At 35.9% G+C, this 22964-nt stretch overlaps 1 protein-coding gene across 5 annotated transcripts in view; it reads left to right on the top strand.

Moving 5' to 3' along the window:
* Nucleotides 1-22964, top strand: part of cntrl (centriolin) — a 105461-nt gene that overhangs the window by 845 nt on the left and 81652 nt on the right. For 3 of the 5 annotated variants that reach the window (XR_005634997.1, XM_039764274.1, XM_039764275.1), the window contains exons 2-9: nt 2028-2263; nt 5181-5311; nt 6068-6198; nt 9014-9155; nt 11248-11434; nt 13303-13496; nt 14590-14646; nt 22351-22470. Coding sequence is in view for 4 of the 5 variants with exons in the window: in XM_039764274.1 (XP_039620208.1) it covers nt 2065-2263; nt 5181-5311; nt 6068-6198; nt 9014-9155; nt 11248-11434; nt 13303-13496; nt 14590-14646; nt 22351-22470 (1161 nt within the window). In the remaining variant the exon portion in view is untranslated. Of the gene's footprint in view, nt 1-2027; nt 2264-5180; nt 5312-6067; nt 6199-9013; nt 9156-11247; nt 11435-13302; nt 13497-14589; nt 14647-18958; nt 18977-22350; nt 22471-22964 lie in introns of those variants that run through there. The other 2 variants (XM_039764276.1, XM_039764277.1) reach the window with 2 other exon arrangements.

Here is a 22964-nt window from a genome sequence, read left to right on the forward strand (position 1 = left end):
AGTCCACCAGTGGCAAATTGAAATGATTGGACAACGATCAGAAAGGAATCCATGTACCTGTGTATATACAGTCCACAGGTCACACTGCATGTCAAGCCATGAAATTCAAGGAACTCTTTATAAACCTCTATAATAAAACTGTGGTGAGGCATAGATCAACAAAAAAGGTATTCAACCATCTCTAAAGCTGTGAGTGTCCCAAGGGACACCGTGACCTCAATGACAATGTAATGCAAGAATTTTGGAACTATCAGGAATGTTTCCTAGAGTTGACTGTGACCAGGCAACAATGACCTTAGTCAGGGAGGTGTCCAAGAACCTAATGGTCACTAACGGAAGACTGCTGTTTGGAGAACCTGTTGGAAGGACAACCATTTTAACAGCACTCCAACAGTGGTTAAATGGAAGACACATTTGAATAAAAGACATTTAGAGTATTCTGAGAGCGGAGGAAAATATTCTTTGGTTTGCTGAGGCACAATTGAACTGTTTGCAAAAAACTCTGTGCACTTTGTCTGATGAAGACCAGACATTGCTGAGCACCTGTCTATTACCATCCCAACAGTGAAGCATAGTGGCGGCAGCATCATTCTTCTCAGAATAGGAACAGCCAGACTGGTCAGAAATGAGGGAAGAATGAACGCAGCCAAATCCAGAGAGCTCCTTGAAGAAAACCTGCTCCAGAATGCCTGAGCCTGCTCATGGGTGTGGAGTAGCTTCAGGAAAAGTCTCTGACTGCCCGTGAGTGGCCTAGACTTAAAAGTCTGTAGAACATCTGAGGAGAGTCCGGAATATGGAACTTTCTGGTGCTTCCTGTCCAATTAAACAAAGCCTGAGAGAATCTACTAGGAAGAATAGGACAAACTGCCCAAATCCAAGTGTGCAAAACCTGTAGAGACTTACCTAAGAAGACTGAAAGTTGTAACTGCTGCCATAGGACCTTCTGCAGAATAATGACTTAAGAGTCTGAATACTTAAATGAATGACAAATTTCAGTTTTGGATTTTTAATAAATTTGCAAAACTTTCTGAAAATGTTTTGTCCTTGTCATTATAGGTTATTGAGCAGACTGATGGACAAAAATGGCATGTTTTTTCACTTAAAATCAAATTCACATCACAATAACATATGCAGAAAGAGAAGGGTTTTAAATACACTGAGTTCCCTGTAAGTCACTGCCAAGACAAAAGCCATTATTCATATCCGTTTACTTTATCTTACTCTTCTAAACATAAACATTTGCTGTTGCTCATAGTTATCTATTTAATGTTACTGATTTCCTCCATTTGCTGGGATTTCATTTTTTTGTACATTTAGAGCACAGGAATGTTAATGAATTCCTCAGGATCACACAGTGAGACAGAGGCAGGAACTGAATTATCAGTCTTTTGGTTTGGAGTTCTGTTATTTAGCCATTACATTCCACAAGACTCTGCCATTCTCCCACTCCAGAAACTTAGCTTCTTGTATAAATTTGAACGATGCCTCCAAGTTACATTTAAGAGAAAAAAAAATATCTCTTTTCTGTAGCTGCTTGTTGTAGAATCAAGCATTGGGATGAAACCAGTCTTAACTAGGATGACAATACATCACAGAGTGCACTTGAAGACACTCTTAAATATTCCAGATGAATTGAGGAAATGCTACAAAGCTTCATTCTGAACGGATGAAATGTAGGGTGCTTTTTCTGATTTCAAGCACAAAGTGTGTCAAATTTGACCCAAAGTCATTGTGAGGGTTAGAAATATATGAATACCTAATATTTAAATCACTTTCTCTGTATGTTTATTAACAGTTGGCAAATCCTACACTGATTCGTTAAATTAAAATAAAATCATACCTTGGTCATGTGTTTAAAAGTGTAGCCGAAATCACAATTCCAATGTAAATTATGACCATCTTAATTTAAAATGTGAAATGAATAAATTATTTCAGGACATTTTTTTCCAGCATGCTACGTCTGAAACTAAACACAGGATTATTAACTTAAATAACGTGCTCACTGATCCTCTTGACTTATTTTATAGATTTCTATGACATGCTTGACTAAGAGTTTCAGCCATCATGAAGAAAAGTAAGCAGCAGAAAGCCACTGGAGGGAAGGTGTTTTTGTCTCCACCACGCTCCCTAAGCCCAGGCTCCTCTCTGTCCAATCCAAGGACAAGGACTCCTTCTCCTGTTAGTTTCCCTAAAGCAATTGGTCAACAAGTGACTTTCACAGAGGAGAGTGATGCCGGTGGCTCTGAATTACAGGAAAATAATGGTAATCTGTGCAGTACTTATGTAGAAATAATTTTTGGGAGCGATCGGGTTAAAGGGGTTCCGCTGCTTGTGTTTTCTTTTTTTTTTTTTAATTTATTTTGTTGTACAATAATGTTAACAACACCATTTTAGTTTACCCAGTTTCTTCATCATGCATTATTTCCTGACATTCTTTTTTAAATTTCCATAATTAACCCAGCCAATTTTCTAAAATATAATTTGCATTTTCAGACCTGACAACTTGAGTATTTTAGAACATTTTATAAAACTGTTGAATATCCTACAGTATATAAGTATAATATGCTGTGCAGCAACCTAACTAAAGTATACCCAATTATACATTTTTCTCTTCTAAAATAAATTGAAAAAGAACAACATATTGCAATCATAGATTTTAATACTTAAGAGTCATTTACTTTATTTTTACATCTACACTTTTAATTTGATATTTTTTGGAATCTGTCAATTCTAAATTCTAATGGAAAATGCCAATAATACATTACAAATGCAGTGCTGTGAAAAAGTATTTGGCCCCTTAATATGTGTTTGCATATTTTACACAATGAATTGCCTCAGAATTTCAGCCGAAATGCAGTATTAGAGAAAGGAGGACCTACGTTATCATGCACTAAAGTCTTTAAATGATTATTTATTAGGCCAGTGCCCTGAACACTCATGAGATAAATGCATTTCCCCCACAGTTTTAATACTTGTATGTAGCACCTTCAGCTACAATAGTAGCAACTAAACACTTCCTGTATTTTGATATCACTCTTTCACATTACTGTTAAGCAATTTTCACCCACTCTTCTGGTTTATTTCAGATGTATTGGTAAACTTGAAAACGTGAACTGCTCATATCAGGTCCCACCACAGCATCTGTTTTGGGTTCAACTCAAGACTTTTACTAGGCCACTGCAAAACTTTAACTTTGTTTCTTCTGAGGCATTCAGTTGTAGGCTTACTTTGTGTTTTGGATCATTAACCTGCTGCGTAATCCAATTACACTGCACCTTCTTGTCACAGACAGATGATCAGTCATTCTTTTTAAGAATATTCTGGTAAAATTAAGAATTTATGGTTTCTTAAATACCAAAATTTTTTTAAAAGTATCCAACACCATCACACTAGAAACAAATCATATTTTATTGTAGGTAGGATGCTCTTACTATAGAACACCAACCATAATGCGATGTGTATCTTCCAAAGAGTTGTGCTATGGACAAACAAATCAAACGCAGATTACTCCAAAACATCCAGGTGTTTCTTTGCAAATGTATGACAAGCAATGATGTTACTGTTGGATAGCAAATGATTCTTTGCTACTTTACCATTAATCCCATTTTTTCCTCAGTCTCTTTCTTATCACAGAGTCTTGTAACCTAGATGATGCTAGAGAGGCTTGCAGTTTTATTGCATGTTTTTCTTAGATCCTCCATTACTTCTTAAATAAGTCTTTGTTATGCCCTTGCGGTCATTTTGGCCCTTCCTGAGAAGATTCTAACTCTGTTCCAAATAGCTTTGTGGCCCTTTTCTGATTAGCAATGTAGCTGCCGCAATATAAGGTGTGGTCAAGCACGGATAAAATGTGTGTCGAAAGAAATCTCACAGTCCAAAAGTTCATTTTAAAAATATTTAGTGAAAGGTAAATGCAGATAATCCACACAAGAATAAAAGCAAAAATAGTTACACATGTAGAATAAAAGGCAAAAAAAGGGAAAAATGTGTCTTGTCTAAACTTAGCTTTTCTTGAGAAACTTTAGTTATTTCTGTACTTAAAAGTTCTTTACTTCTTCTCTACTTAGAGATTCTAAAATTCTTATATACTCGAAGATTCCTAGCTTCTTCTTCTGTATGCCTTTAGCATACGGCACAGCACATGAATTAAGTGGTTTTCTTAAATATTTACTTCACACACACTTAAAAGGCCCGTAGGCCTTAGGCATATGCTCAGGCACGGTTTAAAACCTTATGCCATCCACACCTTACACAAGGCAAGGCTGGTCACTAACTGAAGAATATTGTTTACTCAAAGCTGTTAGAAATGGCAAGAATATACCAATATAATTCTATTTAGGGGGGGTTTTAGGAACCTCTCATAGATTATGCATTGTCATCTAGTAAAATATTCATGACTCTTATAGAACAAGGAAAATGGCTCTTACAAGCAAATTTCAGCAACTATTTAAGTAGTTTAATAAAAAAAATTAAACAAGACCTAGATAACAAGATCTTCTCAGTGGTTCATTGAGGGTGAATTCAGTGTTCTGCATAATCCATTCAGCTTTGGTCTTTTTTTTTTTTTCTTTCAAAGCGTAGAGATAGAAACAGAAAAAAGAGGTATCGTTAGAAATGATTTAAATAAAAGTAGATGTAGGCCGCAGGTTGACAAGTTGTTTTGACTGAAACCAGCAGCCACTTGCGCTTTGCATGATCAAGACTGAAAAAGATTCCTCTGCTGTAACATCAGTAGACACAGAAAGGGAGTAAGGGCATGGCACTCTTTGTGAATCCATATGGGTGCCTTGTGCCTCATGAATTTATTCAGATGGGGCATTTAAACACTTTAAAGGCATTTTGTGACTTCCACATGATACAGTTTAAGGGGCTACACCAACATGTTACTTCATTCTCAAAAGTGAAACCTATTTAAAAGGCCATGCATCATACGGAACACACTGGCTTCTAGAAGAATCATTATCTCATCAGAGCAGTGTGTTTTCTAATGTGGCACACTGTGGCCATTGATTGTTTTGTCCCAGACAGCACTCTGTTCAGCACTCAAATCAGAATTGTAGGATTTTATTTATATACACAAGTATATAATTCTTAACATCAAAGAAAATATAAGCAATTTTTTGCCACAAGTATCAGGTAAATAAATACAGTGTACAAACTTAATATGGTTTGTTTCTCAGGTGAAAAGCCAAATCCTGGCATTCGTTATTTAACTGAAGGACTGATAAAGAAAATATCTCAGCAGGAGAATCTAGCACTGGTGCAGTCTTTAAACCTCTCATTGGCAAAGAGTGGAGGCAAGAAGCTCAAGGTATGACAGCACTGAATTGCTTATGGCACTGAGACAAGGGTTTCACAATCTTGTAGAGGTGATGTGCTTTCTAGTTTTCGTTCCAGTTAGAAATATTGAACAATTAAAAGATGTTTTTAACAAATTTATAAGGGCCCTGTAATTAATAAAGTAAACATCTAGTAACACCCTGCAAAAGTCATTCTAATTATATGGAGCCTTTATGAAACTGAAGGGAAACATTTATGCAAGGTATGTGGAAGGCCCTCTGTGTTGTTCAAGTCTTGTGCTATAATGTATTCATATGTGTAACCCTTTTTATCGAATCTAATCAAAATTTATTTATATAGAAAATAAACTTAGGGACATAAGGAAAACAGGATAACAGCACCTGTCAAAGTAAGCAGCAAAGTAAATGTCAGAGACAAAATATCAATGCCGTATTCCAAAAGTAGCAGAGAACAGGTGGGTCTTAGCGCACAATGCCAGACTGGTACAAAACCTAACAGTATATCTTTAGAATTTGAGAGAGAACTAAATACATTCAGAAATGAAATGGTTAATGGCATGCATTCTAATTATAATTTTATAATTCTATGTTAAAAATAAATTAATAAATATAGTGAAAAATACTCAAATATACTAGATTTTTCCGATATTTTAATGACATCAATTTATTTTGTGACACTTACAGGATACCAGAACATGGTCTTTGTGGTGACTTTTCTAAATATTTATTTTTCTAATGAATTACATTTGTTTGTTCTCATTCTTAAGTTTATTGAAAACTTGGAGAAGCTAGAAAAACTGCAAATCTTGCACCTAAGCAACAACATGATTCAGAAAATCGAAAAACTGGATAAACAGCTGAAATTGAAAGAGCTCCATCTGTCCAACAACCAAATCAGGTACCAGACAAGGGGAAATGTTTTCATTTCAACCTTCCCTCCATATGCTCAAGACATTTGTGAAATTGCATAGGAATCAAATGACCTGGCCACGTAATACCCTAGGAATCAAAAGTGGTTTAAATGTTTTTGAAAATATTATTTTGTTTTACATTATGCTATCCTTGGGATTAACATTTGGACCTGAAGAACTGCAGTAGCTGCAGGTTTTTATTATTGTATACTTGCTATCCTTGAGGTGAAATGAAGACATAAATTGTATGAACAGTTTGCTTAACAGCTGTCCACATTTAATTTTATTTTTCATCATGAGTTACCACATGTTTAATTAATTAGCTGTCATTCCTACCACCAACTGCTCAACACAAGTGGTATGCAAATAAGTGAAATGTAAGAAATCACAGGAAAACTACAGGCCAGTGAGCTTAAAATAGAACAGATTAAGACTTAAGAATTTTGGAAAGGGTCAAAATTCACCTGACAATACAGATAAGCATGGATTACTAGTACGCAAGATCTCCCATTGTCAGACTGGCTAACATAGGCAGCAACCATTGACAATCAAGGCCCGCATTTGTCCACTCTTGCCGTTGAAAATCTGATTGAATTTGACTTTGTAACAGTGTTTTTTCCCCATTAGGTCTATACATTTATTTATCTAGTTATTTAGAAACCTAATTGATAGCCACCATTGCAGAATGGGGTTAAATATAGGATGCAAAAATTCAAGGTCAAAACTGAAATTGGTCACTCTACTGTTGTACCACCACAAGGCTTTGACCTTGACTGCCCAAAATACTGCACAGCCCAGTACATACAGGACATGACTGCTATACTCAGTCTCAAAATTTTTGATTAACGTTTCCCCCCATTGCAATGATGTTTAATTGGGAATATTTATATTTCCCTTTTTTTCACCTTTTCTAAGATAGGATATTGTTAAAGGGAATGTTTATGCACAGTGCTGCTTGTGTAGTGGTACTCAAATTAACATGCTCAAATGTAGAGGATAAGCTTGAAGTTGTATGGAAACCATGTCTGACCATGCCACAGTGAAAAATATTACAAACTAAAGAACTTTTTCCTGCAAAAATGTGAATGTGGGACTGACCCCCCTCCATCTTTCTTCCTTGGATCTACACAATAAAGGTTTGCTTTGCAATTCTGCCACCATCAACAGCTAAAAAAATTGTGCCTTCTATGGAGACCTATATAATTAAATTTTAATATTTTTCTACAATTTTATGTTAAAGTTATATATAAGTAATGATTTGTACTTAAAATGAAACAGCTTTTCGAAATCCTGGAAATATTTTTTTTTTTTAAAATGTATGTTTAATATGTATATTTTGAATAGAAAAATTTCAGGGACCCCAAACTGTGCAATTAAAAGATTATAAATGTTATTTTTTTAATTAATTTCTAAGTGGAATCCAATGCTAGTCTTGAAGTGTGTAGTGTATCTTGGCTTTCGGTCCAGTCTTTATTTATTTAAACTGTCTGGTGACCTGAATACCTTAAATATTTCTGGATACTAAATATGCCCTACACACACACACACATACACACACACACACACACACATATATATATATATATATATATATATATATATAAAAAGCTATATGGGTACTTTACACATCCAGTGAACTACTACTCTAAAGCACCTTAATAACTGTGAAATAAATTTATACATCGAATAAGTGTGAACAGCACTTAATGAGGAGAGCAAACAATACATGATTTGGAAATGTTTTAGGGAGTTGTTTAAATTCTAAGCAATTTTTGTATTCTAATAAAATAATTTATAGTAATATGTGCTACATTAACATACATTTACTATACATGATACAAAATAAAACTTGGGTAGGCGTCTATTTTTAATTATATTGCTTCTTTTTCAGTGGTTTAAATGATTCTCCCAAAAGCAGCGTTTGTCAATTCGCTTACTAGATGATATTGAACAACAACAACAACAACATTTATTTATATGGCACGTTTTCATACAAATGATGTAGCTCAAAGTGCTTTAAAGATTGAAGAAAGAGAAAAAATAAAAAATAAATAAGGAAATAAAATTAGAGAACACTAATTAATATAGAGTAAAAAGTAAGATTCGATGGCCAGGGAGGACTTAAAAAAAACAATGCCCACTGGGCATTCTACCTAACATTAATGATCTCAGTCAGTCCACATGGTTTTCAGGTTCCACATTGAAGAATTATGTCATTATGTCAATTAGGTCATGTGGACCTCTGGCCTTCAATCCATCAATGTAGGGACTGCATGGTGCTTTGATAGGGTAGTGGTGGCGGCGCAGATCGATGGTGTGATGTGCTCAGATTTTCTCTTTATAGTTAAGATTCTAGCAGCTGCATTCTGCAACACTGCATTGTTGTCTTCTGCATTGTTAAAAATACACAAGCTGCCATAGTAAGAAGTGCTGCCATTTACCATTTGTGTGCGGATCCCAGTTTAATTTCAGCTGAGTGTTTTCTGTGTGATGCTTAAAAATTCTTCCTGGATATACATATGTCCCCTGCAACACTGTAAAGTTTTTCAGACAGATTGGCTGTTCTAATCCTTTTGCCAACCGAGTAAGATTGATTATTCTTGTTTATTATGTTTGGGGATGGTACAGTGGTTCAGGGACCATTGATTCTATCTCATGAATGTAGAATTCTGAATTTAAATCCAGCATGTGTTTTATTTTTTTTTCAATTTATTTTTTTTTAATCAAACAATTTTGAAATTCACTAATCTCTATTTATTCACAGTTCATACATTTATTTCATTCCCTTCTATTTGTCTTTAGAAAAATTGAAGGCCTGGAGCACATGACACAACTGAAGCATCTAAACCTTTCTGGAAATGAAATTGAGAATGTACCAGCTTGGGTTGGGAAGAAATTACGATCTCTGCAGACCTTGAACCTTAGGCAGAACAGAATCTCTTCAGTAAGTGCTGTCTATTACTTTGTTTCTGTTTCCATGTTGCAAATTAGGAATAAGCCTCTAGGGCTTCTCCTTAGTCGTGAATAAGGGCAAAACAGAATGATACACAAGGCCATAGCAGTATAGAAAACAAACAAAGAAAGAAAATCATAAAAAAAAGCTGCGGACAAACTGTGGCTACCAATGCTGGCTACTTTGGCCAGTCAGTTAAGTGGAATCTTTCGTTGTTCACCTCTAGCCACAAAGCGCCACAAACACAATTTCCCTGTAGTTTTTTTCTTATTCTGAACTTGTTAACGGGAAATTTACACACAGTTTGCTTCCCTATGACAGCATTATAGCCCATTTGGATGGCCTTTTGTGGCAGTAGATAGTACTTTTTTGAGTAAATAAAAAAGGTTAAATGTTATTTCTACACTGAATTGGAAAAAAGTTTAAAGACGCAATGTTTTGGCTGCCTTCAATGTAGCCTTCATCAGGTGTCCAACTGAAAAATAAAAAGCAGGTAACATCTAGGAGAGGAAGGATGAAACAAAGCCAAGGCATATGAAAAAAAGTTGGAGGAGGAAATTAGAGAGTTTAAAGTTAGTCAGTCATTGAAAGAGAAAAATATGTGATTCACAGAGTGAAAATGAGATGAGCGTCTTCAGTTTTTCTTTGAAAAGTGTCTTGAAAGCCCTGTGAAAGAGCACAAATAGAGAGATTAGTGTGACACTGGTCAAGGGATGTGAAATTTTCTACAGTAGGCTTTGTGAGGTCTTTGATTTTAATGACTTGAATGTGGTAGCTGTCTCCCTGTTTCACCCAAGTAGATGGTTTGGCACTTCTTACAAGAAATCCAGTAAATTAGATTTTTGAACTGGCAAAAGGCCTGTTGTTTAATGTAGAATTTACCAGCAAGACCTTATACAAGGGTATTCTTGGTGACATATTTGCCAGTGACACAGTAGCTCCTGTTACAGCTTAAACTGCCTGGTGAGGAATGTGGCTCTCCACTGAGACGTGAGCGGCAGAGATGTTTGCATAGGTTAGATAGTCAACGGAAGGAGATCAAGGGAGTATAGTTGGAGAGAAAAGGGCTCCTGTGGAAGGATCAGTGTGCAAAATGGTGAGATTTTGATTAACTGTGACTGAGATGGAGTGTCCGGGAAGAAGGGAGGAACCTGCAGGATGCAAGTTTCATTATTGGGGTTGCTCTTAGTGTGGATATTGCAAGTTTTACTCTTGGCTTGATTGAGGTGACTGTCCACAGTATGAGAAGGTTGTCAGTGAAGAAAATCCTCATTCTGAGTGCTTCATAAAAGAAGTCAGCCTCATCACTGCAAAGGTGATGGAGTCTAAGTAACTGTGAAAGCGGTGGAGAGATTAGTTACACCCCATACTCACTAGTACATTAACTAGACATGTAAGTGGAACTCCCCAATGGATCCTAACAGTGTACCTACAGCCAAGTGTTTATTTCCCTTTTTATTTGTTGCTCTGAGTTCCTTTAGACTTCTCTGCCGTCTGCTTTCTCACTTCAGTTTGGCGTTCAGTCTTTTTTTCTTTTATTTTTTAAAGAAGATAGTCTTCCCAAATAAGACTGTTTTTAATTCTGATTATTATTATGCATTTGTCTTCTTGCAGTTAGCATAACTTGTTTAATTGGCTTGTTAAAACACAATGAAAGTCTTCTGTGGCAGCTGTAGTCTCCTGTAATACATGCTTAATTTAAATTTGAGAAATTAACATAGTAAGTGAGTTCAGACAGTTAGTATTAGCCATGCTTTTTGTTATTATTCCCAAGAAAATAATGCTTTAGTTGTGCTTTGTTTGTGTTACTGTACTGTACATTTTACTGTAAATAACCATACTGTACCCTTCAACTTTACTATAGTTAGTACATTGATACTTGGGGTTTGTTTGCAATATTCTTGAAATGTCTTGTCCTTCTCTACCAGATTAACAGCCACTTTATGTGTTCACTCTGATTGGTCAGTTGCTTCCTGACATATGATATGATAATATAAATGCCGTATATGCATACAGTATATGTAATAATATATTATTATACAGTTTCTTGAAAAATCCTCCTTTTATGTATTTGTTTCTTCAGCTATATGATATCACTAAGCTAAAACCACTGAAAGACCTCACAAAACTAGTCTTGGCAGAAAATCCTCTAGCCACTTTACCACATTACAGGCTGTTTGTGGTGTTCCACCTGCGATCAGTGGAATTTCTGGACGAGCAACCGGTCACTGAAGAGGAGCGACAATTGGCACATGAACGCTTTCATTTAGGTGAGAAAGACTTGGAAATCCTGCATTAGCCACAAAAATGTTTACTTCTTGTGATGTTTACTTTTCCATGAGTGAAACTGATAAGGTCATTTTAGAATTCAGAAGAATTTCTTATGTTGATTGATGGTGTTTTTTGCTTGTTAGAATCTTCAACAAGACCATGCCCTGACCTGATTAAAAAGTTGATTAATAATTTTAGCAAAAATGTTAGAACATTTTTATATGCACAAGAGCTTGATATAGGGTAAAAGATTGGAGCTATGGCAAGCACTGCTGTCTTGTAGATCCAGTCACCAGGATATAAATCCTGTATCTTTTTGCTGTCTGTGTTGAGCTTGCACATGTTTTCTGGATCTACATGTTTTTTTCCAGACACTCCAGTTTTCCTTTCATGTCCCAAAGTGAGTGGCAAGTCTCAAATTATGTCTAAATAACGGTGTGTGAAATGGCTGAAGAATGTGTTAGTCCCAGCTCGAGTCAACCACCCCAAAATGTGTGGTACTAGCACCTGTTCTGATCAATGGGGTGAGGGACAGCATCAACAGCTAAATCCATTAAAGAACAAAACTTAGTGGTAGTGAGCAAAAAAGTCCCCAAATACCCAAAATACATTGCCTCATACTCATTTAAGAAGTTTAATAATCCACCACATCAGTGATTCCTGTAGAAACATTGATTTACTGTACCCAACAGTAGACATAGAAGTTTGTGCTCCGAAAGATAGTGTTGACAGCTGAATCTTATCCAAAACAGAGACTGACGGGCAGCTATTGTTATATGGTAAGGAAATTTTGAATGATCCCATTATTACCATGACAGTGGACAGACTTGATGGACTAGCTACAATTTTCAAAGTGCATGAACAGCTGCATAAAATTGAATCAGACCATACATTAAGATGTCTATGGACATGAAGGTCGAGCAAGCACTCTTTTAAAAGCTAAGCCTATTAATGCAATGATATTAATTCATGTAGTAATGTGTTTTAGTTGTTTATACTGTATTGCATATGCATTTTGTGTGTTATTGTCTGTTGGTTTTGATATTACAAATTGAATGAGTTAAGTGATGGTTGTTAGCTAGCACAATGCCTGACAGATTCATCGACCTGGGTCTGAAAGCAGAATTTGACAGGATCAATGATTTGTTGTTAAAATAAGCTGTAAACTTTTATATATACCAACATGGATGTTATGCAACTTATGTTAAGAACTGCAATTATTCACTCTATACTTTAGTGGAAAAAGGTCAATGACTTTTTTTTAATTGATTTTAATTATAAACAGAATTCCATACAGTCAAGTCAAACTTAACAGAGCAAAATTCAACCCTCACTCAAGAGAAAGAGGAGAGCTAACAACCAAAGCTACTCTTGACTTTTAAACTAAAGCTCATGCCTTTTTTAAAAGGCATTTCTTGAACAATTTACAGACTTTAATAGTTAAGCCATGATGATGGTGGGCGTAGTGGTTAGTTGTATTTCCCAGGATTTTTTGTGTTCAAATCTTGTACCCGTTGGCAGTCTATGTGGAGTTGGCATGTTTCACTCCTTTCTGCAAAGTTTTTTTTTTCTGAATTCTCCAGTTTCTCAGCCTTATCCTCAAATAATGTGCAAAAAAGGTTTCTTTGGCGGTTTTTAAATTTGTGAAAATAATCGATGTGATAGATTACTGCCCCTTTCAGAGTTGATTCCCACCTTGTGCTCAGTTGTGCAAGGATGGGCTAATATTCTTGTACAACCAAAACTGGATTATTATATTTGAGAATGTTAAATGGCTAGAATATTATCTATTATCCTTGTAAAACATTTAATTGAACAATATGGCTGAGTTAAAAAAAAGTGAAATTTTGAAAAAATCATTTTATAGAGGAGGTGGAGCGTCTGGAGCAGGAGCTTGAGAAACGGCTTCAGGAGATCAAGAACTTACAGGAAGAGCAGTCTATGGCCTTGGAGGAACTGAACCACCAAGAAGAAATGAACAAATCCTTGCAAAATAAAGCTGAGGAACAGAAACAGATGCAGATGGAGCTTGAAAGAGAGATGGGAACCAAGAATGAGTTGGTAGGGGCAAGATATCTTTAACTATATCATGCCTTTATTAAGCATGGCTAGTATGTTATGTTTAGTAGTTATAATCTGCGCAAGAAAAATGCAAATCCGTTATCTCTGTGTATTAACATCCCTTAAAGTGATTTTCTTGCTCAAAATCAACAGGCTTTTAGCATTTTAAATTCTGTCACAAGTTTTTTTTTTATGTTCGGACTAAATGATTAATTTTTTTGTTGTCATGTACTCCGACCCACATCCTAATGCACTTAGACAAAGAGGCCATATTCCAAACGTGATCAAATTGTGTTCAGGAATATCTAAAATTTCAGTTTTGATCCTGACACATTTTTTGTCTGCCTATCAAAATATCTATGTATACATGCCCACCTACAGTATAGGTAGGGAAAGTAAAAAGAGACAGTTTCAAGATGAAATTAATTCATGAATAAATGATGTCAGTATATTGAGTCACTGTATTTTAATAAATATTTTATGCATGCCCCATTGTAGGACTTCTGCATTTACCTCTTATATAATTGCTTTTCGTTGCTTATTTATTTATATCCTTTTGCTCTTTTCAGATAACACACAAGCCTTTATTAAAACAGAAAAAGAAAATGTTTATATCATAAATTTGCATTCAATAAAACGCCAAACACAATTGTGAATTCAAAACCATCATGCAGTATGTACAAAGAAATATATACTGTATGTGTAAGTTTATGTTAATATTAAATGGACTTCTTTTTTGTAAATTACAAAACTTACAGGTGCACAAAGTCAGAAATTTTCCAGTGATTTTTTTTTTTTTAATGTAATGCTGCATTTCTGTGTTATCAACGTAATTGAGTATCAGGTAAATAGAGAATCTTGTGTGAAATCAAAACAGTTAATTGGTTCTGAGTTTTCTTAAGTCCCATGCTCTTCTCTTTATCTTATTTAACTCTTCTAGAAGATGATCTCATTATTGTACATTATTCACTATAACTTTCCTACTGTATTTCTGTAGCTGCCTGTCCAGTAGTAGTCCTGATCCAGATGATATTGGTTTGCTTGTTTCTCCCTTTCCTTATTTATTTCTTCTTTTCTCTTTTTCCTTTTGTAGCTACTGTCTTGGTTATATATAGTCCCCCACCTGTCCAGTCTTTGTCCCTCAATGCAGGTATATGGTTCATAATGGTTTCAACTCTTATATTGGTATTTGAACATTCTTTCACAAAGAACATTTTGGGGATTAAAAGTCCCAATAAAGCAGTGAATTTCAAACTACTTTTAACGATTAGACCTTTTTTTGAGGCACTTACTTTCTGTATTCACCTTCTCATCTTTTTTGGTAACAGATACAGTACTTTTTATTTTTTACTGTGTACATTGCATCCAGAAAGTATTCACAGCGCATCACTTTTTCTACATTTTGTTATGTTACAGCCTTATTCCAAAATGGAATAAATTCATTTTTTTCCTCAGAATTCTACACACAACACCCCATAATGACACCATGAAAAAAGTTCACTTGAGGTTTTTGCAGATTTATTAAAAATAAAAAAAATTGAGAAAGCACATGTACATAAGTATTCACAGCCTTTGCCATGAAGCTCCAAATTGAGCTCAGGTGGATCCTGTTTCCCCTGATCATCCTTGAGATGTTTCTGCAGATTAATTGGAGTCCACCTGTGGTAAATTCAGTTGATTGGACATGATTTGGAAAGGCACACACCTGTCTATATAAGGTCCCACAGTTGACAGTTCATGTCAGAGCACAAACCAAGCATGAAGTCAAAGGAATTGTCTGTAGACATCTGAGACCGGATTGTCTCGAGGCACAAATCTGGGGAAGGTTACAGAAAAATTTCTGCTGCTTTGAAGGTCCCAATGAGCACAGTGGCCTCCATCATCCGTAAGTGGAAGAAGTTCGAAATCACCAGGACACTTCCTAGGGCTGGCCAGCCATTTAAACTAAGCGATTGGGGGAGAAGGGCCTTAGTCAGGGAGGTGACCAATAACCCGATGGTCACTCTGTCAGAGCTTCAGAGGTCCTCTGTGGAGAGAGGAGAACCTTCCAGAAGGACAACCATCTCTACAGCAATCCACCAATCAGGCCTCTATTGTAGAGTGGCCAGACGGAAGCCACTCCTTAGTAAAAGGCACATGGCAGCCCGCCTGGAGTTTGCCCAAAGGCACCTGAAGGACTCTTTGGTGTGAATGCCAGGTGTCACGTTTGAAGGAAACCAGGCACCGCTCATCACCAGGCCAATACCATCCCTACAGTGAAGCATGGTGGTGGCAGCATCATGCTGTGGGGATGTTTTTCAGTGGCAGGAACTGGGAGACTAGTCAGGATAAAGGGAAAGATGACTGCAGCAATGTACAGAGACATCCTGGATGAAAACCTGCTCCAGAGCGCTCTTGACCTCAGACTGGGGTGACGGTTCATCTTTCAGCAGGACAACGACCCTAAGCACACAGCCAAGATATCAAAGGAGTGGCTTCAGGACAACTCTGTGAATGTCCTTGAGTGGCCCAGCCAGAGCAGAGTCAGACTTAAATCCGATTGAACATCTCTGGAGAGATCTTAAAATGGCTGTGCACCGACGCTTCCCATCCAACCTGATGGAGCTTGAGAGGTGCTGCAAAGAGGAATGGGCGAAACTGGCCAAGGATAGATGTGCCAAGCTTGTGGCATCATATTCAAAAAGACTTGAGGCTGTAATTGCTGCCAAAGGAGCATTGACAAAGTATTGAGCAAAGGCTGTGAATACTTATGTACATGTGATTTCTCAGTTATTTTATTTTCAATAAATTTTCAAAAACCTCAAGTAAACTTTTTTCATGTTGTCATTATGGGGTGTTGTGTGTAGAATTCTGAGGAAAAAAATGAATTTATTCCATTTTGGAATAAGGCTGTAACATAACAAAATGTAGAAAAAGTGATGCGCTGTGAATACTTTCTGGATGCACTGTATATAATTATTACGTGAGTGTGTATTGTATACACAGTACATATGCTCAGTGGCCACTTTCTTAATGTGCTTGTTAATAAAAATAAACTTCTTGAGATAGCCAGTCATTTGTCTGCTTCACGGTATATATGGTATATGGGGAGCATGCAGAAATGCTTAAGAGGCTGTTGTTTGACCAGGTTTTCAAATGGGCAAGGTATATAACCTAAGCAACTTTAACTGTTGTATGATTGTTGGTGCCAGTAACGGTGATTTAACCTCCCTTATGGGAATTTCATGCACCACAATCTCAAAAGTTTGCAGACTGTGGTACAATTAAGAACAAGCATCCAGTGAGAAACATTTATCTGGGCAAAAATGCTTTGCTATTAAGAAACATTAAAACAGAATGAAGAGACTGATTCACACCAATAGAAAGGCCTCACATACAGTACTCGTATAAAAGCTCTTTATAACAGTTTTGAGCAGAAGGTCAGCTCTGAAAATACAGTACATCAGACTTTAAAACTGATTGTCTACAGCAGCTAAAAGCCACAATGGGCTCATCTCCTGTATGTGAGGATACAGAAGGTACATCTTCACCAAAACTGGACAATTAAGGAGTGTAAAAACATTGCGTCGCAATTCTCAATTTTTAAAACATGCATTATGAATCCACTTAAACCTTCTGTATAGTGCCAGTGGTATAGGTAGGTGGACTTGGTATAATGGCATAAGGAATATTTTCATTCTACACATTAGGCCTCTTAATAAAAGTTGAGCACCATTTGAAAGTCTCCATGCCACTGTGCAGCTAAGCAATGTGGCCGACCATGAGCATCCCTTTATAGCCATAGCCTACCCTTTTTAAATGAATTATCCACCATCTCACAAAGTATGCATCATTTGTAGCTGGTTAAATTAATAGAATTATGACTTCAGTTTACTCAAGTGATCTTCACACTCCTCAGATCTCAGATTCATTTTGGTAGAAATGTTCAAAGCTAAAAAATCTGCAGGAACCAAAGACTAAATACGTTTTCAAGCACCTTATTGAATCCGTGACTCAAGAATTCAGGCTGCTCTGGAGCCAGAAGGAATTTCCTAAAGTTACTATTCAGGTTAGCTTAATAAAGTGGCCATTGAATGTAAATACTTGTACTTACATGTTGAAGGAACATTTTGTTTTCTTCAGAAATGTTTTAAAGAAGCAAATTGTGTGAAAAATTAATATTGTTTCTGTTTGGATTTCCAAATGTGTGCCATTTGATTAACATAGGATGTAAGTGAAAAACAGAAAATATATTGGAGATTGATGAAGAGAGACAAGACTAAGTAACAAACAAATGAGAAATCAAAATCATTGACGTCCAAGGTCTGGCACAAGTATTACTACGTACAGTCTTAAAGTATGAGTATGTAGAAGTTTAGTTGAGTCTAGTTTTGTTTAGTGCAATATGTTTATTAGAAGTTAAGCAGGTGATCAAAGCAGATATTGTAAATATCTGTAAGGTAGAATTTGTTTTCACAAAGCAGACATGAATTTAAAAGTCCAAAACATTTCTTGTATTTCAGTTTAATGAAAACTAGCCATACAGTTTGAAAAACACTGCTATATTGAACAGATTCATCATGTTTCACATGTGGCATTGTTATCATAAACATATACCATGCTTTGCTGTTCTTATTTTTTTTTTTTTAAGATAAAGTAATATAATCATAGAAAATAGCATCACTTGACAGAGTGCAGCACTTTTTTTCAGGGTCTTGCCCTACTGTATCGTTAGTCTGATTTATTTATTTATTTTTACCAGTTCCTCTCCTCTGCAGCACTTTTATGGATTCAATATGTTATAGTTTAGCCTTATGGAAATTAATGTCTCATGTCATGTATACGATGGTAGTAGAAACTCCACATCTACTGTAAATATTCTTATGTTTTATACAAGTACATGAAACATATTTATGAAGTGCTATCACTCTCTGTTTAATTTAACAGCATTCCTCACTTGTGGTCACAGTTACAATTCATTTGTTTAGACAGAGCACATGACTATAGACCTGGTTGTAGGCATCTTGTCTCTACTTGCCAGTCACACTTCTGTTTTGAAATCGTGATTCTGGTGGTGTGTCAACAGTGGCTACTTCTCATTCATTGTGTTTCTTTGATATGTGACTTATTAAGATTTTAATAGAAGTTTTTGAAATTGTGTATAATTTAATTTTGTTTTGCCTGCTGTTTTCCTGAATTTTTAATAATTTTTACTCACTTTTCTGGAATGATCCTTGCTTGGTATTCCTTTATTCTTTTCCTGTCTGCTCTTTATTATCATTTTTTGTTTTGTGTTTTTTTTTTTTTTTCTTCTTTTCTGCCTTTTCCTAAGCAGTCTGCTCATTCACTGCACGGAGTCTTGCTGCATGCCATCTGTCAGGTATTCTGCAAAAGCTGATGACTGCTTTGTGTTTTGTATCATTTATAAAAATTGATTTGAAGACAAGTTGGAAAAGACAGGAGGATAAGTAGGATCTCCTCTTTAAAGATGGGGTTTTATGGTAGGGATCCTAAAGTATTATATATTATTGAGTGAAAGCATGAAGCTGCTGAAGCATGACTGGATGCTACAGAGGATTCCAGTGTTGCATGCAGAGAGTCTGTTTGATTTGGAAATATCATCACTATCTAAAAGTGTTAGATACTGTAGTGTTTGAAATTTGATGTGAATTGCTTATTTTAAAAGTTGATTGTAACAGTTTGATTTTTTTAACACATATGGTTTCTTTTTGTTGACTAACTAGAATAAGGTTTTTAAAAGACAAAAGTACAAGCATCCATTCATTTCTAAATCTATAAACATTGGATACATTTTACCTAAAGGGAATAGCAAAATATTGAATGTTTTTTGAGGTGCAGAATAAACCAATTTTGCCAATCATAATAAAGCCAAATAGATCAAGCTAAATGCAGAAATAACAACTCTTAACAGTTAAACAACATTGTAAATATGATTTGAAAAATAAAATGGTAAAGAAACATAATAAATAAAAAATCAGTAATATAGGATAAGGGCAGCACGGTGGCGCAGTGGTAGTGCTGCTGCCTCACAGTAAGGAGACCTGGAGTTTGCATGTTCTTCCCGTGTCTGCGTGGGTTTCATCCAGGTACTCTGGTTTCTTCCCACAGTCCAAAGACATGCAGGTTAGGTGCATTGGCGATCCTAAATTGTCCATAGTGTGTGTGTGTGTGTCCTGGCGCCCTGCCCTGGATTTGTTCCTGCCTTGCGCCATGTGTTGGCTGGGATTGGCTCCAGCAGACCCCCGTGACCATGTGTTAGGATATGGCGGGTTGGATAATGACTGACTGACTAATATAGAATAATACAGAAAAAATAATAAATATATACATCATGTGACTGGTATTAAAAACTATGAAATGGATGATCCAAAAATTGAGGCATTTGTTTTTTAATAGGTGGAACGGGTCTTATCTGTGGTATGAAAATTACATATCAGAACAAAACCAAAACTGTGCTTGCAGGATTTCCCAATCAGCTTTTATCAGCTTAATATTTTGGTTTGCCTGAAAATGCAGACAAAATTATCCTGTGTTTTGATGTCTTAGTACATTTGTGTGGATCTTATGAGCACTGCTGCCTTACAGCACCAGGGAGTTCAATTATTAGATTGATCTCAACATCCTCCCACACCCTCAAGAGGTATAAGCTAGGTCAAGTAGTGGCTTTGTAATTGCCTTGGTGTGAGTGAGGGGGCATTGTATATGACTATCCTGTGATGGACTGCAGTCATATCCAGGCTACTTTGTATTGTTGTGTCAGTGGCCCAAGAATAGACTCTGGCATTCTACAACCCAAAAGCAAATTCAGAAAAGAAATGAATTACTATACTATATGGAGATGTATCAGTGTACAAAATATATACATACAATTTGTGTGCATATATAATTATATTGACCGCTTAATTTATAATAAACTAACTAATCAAAGTACTAATTAACTATCTGATTAATTGACACATTCTGTATTTGGCCTACACATTGGTAAGATTTGTAAAATATTTAAATGGAGGAGCTAATGACTCCTGACAACTGCCTAAAAAGTTAAACAGATGAAACAAAAGTGGATCTTCGTGTTTCGAGCCAAGTAAGGCTGGTCAGCAAAAGAAAGCACACATTTCTGTAGGCTATGCATGTCTGTACTGTAAATCTTAATTTTTTAACAGTTTAGCTGAAGCAGAAAGAATGAAGGAAAAGAGAGAGAGAAACATACATTTGTTAAATTACACTTGAAAATCTAAATGGGAAGTCACTTAAAACTGTTCAAGGAAACAGAAAATGTTTAAAACAGAACTGCTTTATGAACTGCATGTTTAGTGTTCAGATATTTTGTTGTGTTTTCTACTGCATTAGATGAAGAAAATACAACTTATATGAAAAATTAAGGAAGATAGGAAGAAATAAAAAAAAATATTTTTTTGTGTGTGTTTTCACTTTCCATGTGCTATTCCTAGTGAGGGTTCTAGTGGTAACATTTTGTCTGGGACCTTCTCTTCAGCAACAGTCACTTGCCCCTTCTGAAACTTGTACAGACACTAGGATATTTTGGTCATTTCACTAGGATCTTCTCTCAGTAGACTATGTTAGGTACACTCCCTGTAGGAATCGTACCAGTGGCATCTTAACTACATTCCCAGACTAACTTAAATGGCTTCTGTCTTTCCAGAGAATCAGCTATTCTATCCCAAGGTCCTTCATATTGTTGAGCTCCTTACCCTATGATGGGGCCTGAGCCCACCAACCCTGTTCATGAGCCTCATTTCAACTGTCTGTGCTCAGAATCACATTTTTTCATTCACTACACTAGACTTCCTTATCATAGGAGTGAAGAGAAGTATGTATACAGACTAGCAAATTGAAACTTCAGTTTAAGAACTTCGGTATTCTTCAATAGCACATTCCTTAAAATTTATGAATTCTTTGGTCAGTCTAAACATTTTGTTCAATTTGGAGTTTTTTTGTGATCAATTTAATTATAATCAGCAAATACTTGAAAATGTTTAGAAACAATTACAAAAAAAATATGTAAATGAAAAAAACAACAAAAGCAGTTCCCTTTGTAAAACCTATGACAAACAATATGAAATACAAAGGGAACAATGAGTCTAAATAGAGCATCATTGGGTAGTGGCCAACAAAATAAATAAAATAAAGGTAGAATTGAGTTCCCATTATAAAAGACCACCATACTTCTTGCTACCTACATACATGCTTTATAATATATAGTCCTGTCATGGTGTTGGAGCCAAACCAACACCAAGAACTCAAGAAGAAATAAATCACAGAATGAGATTTTCAAGACTGAAAAGAAATAAGATTAGACATTTTCCAGTGAGAGACCCGGGGCCAACTTAGCAACTGAAAGAATATCATCTGCTAGATAGGGTTAAGATAAAGCACAGAAAGGTCTAGAAGAAGAAGATATGGAGTAAGGGAGAACTTTTGACTGATAGAAATAATGAAAGAGAGATTGCAACAAAAGCCCAATAGACAGTGACAAAAGAGCAACTCCAAAATATGTGGTGGAAAGTTCCAGGAACATTTGGGGAGCAATAGAGTCAAAAAGGTTTGGTGGATAAACCAATTGCAAAACATTTTAATGAGGGGAAAGATGTAATTTAGAGAAATTATTAAGACTTGCTGCATTATCATCCAGCAGTAAAGATGCATGTGATTGCTATGTTTTTTTTTTTTTTGCAGTGTAGAGTGAGTCTTTTGTTTCTGATCCCTATGCAACACTGATGTGCATGCTGAGCTTTGCATGACTTTCCACTGAACATTTATTTATGTACATACTGTATGCATATATTTTTTTATTGATTCTTGTTTTTTGCTACCATATTTCACTCCCCACCAGCTGAAACAGAAGACTGCTGAGCTTACCCGTGCTTGTCAGAAGCAGTATGAACTTGAGCAGGAGCTAGCCTTTTACAAAATCGATGCCAAGTTTGAACCGTTCCCTTTCGTTCCGAATGAGGTAATTCACTTTTAACTAAAGATGTGTTAAACTCTAATAGTGCTGCATTTTGGAATTGCGTTGCACACTGAAAGTCTGAGTAGTTTTGAAATTTGTCTGGTGTTGTAAATGTCACCAGAATTCTGACATGTTATCAGTCTTGTCGGATCAAACATGGTTTAAAGAATTAGAATTGCTAAAAATGTAACGGAGAAGAAAGCAATTCTTGTCAGAGACAATAGTTACAGTTCTTGCAATTTTTTTCTTGAGGTAATTATCTATTAATTTTCACGGGTATTAGGAGCTCGGACCCAAAAAGAAAAACAAATGTTCTAAAAGTAGGAGTGACCAACATTACTTCTTTACTCTCTACAGTCACAAATATAAAACACACCAAAACAAAAAATTGGAAACATATGAAAAAAATATTATATGGGGTAAATTGAAACAATAAAACTGCAGTACCATACTATTCACAAAACCCCTATGCTGCAGTGCACCTTCTCACCCATGAT

The sequence above is a fragment of the Polypterus senegalus genome, chromosome 9, assembly GCF_016835505.1.
Source record: "Polypterus senegalus isolate Bchr_013 chromosome 9, ASM1683550v1, whole genome shotgun sequence".
Lineage (NCBI taxonomy): Eukaryota > Metazoa > Chordata > Cladistia > Polypteriformes > Polypteridae > Polypterus > Polypterus senegalus.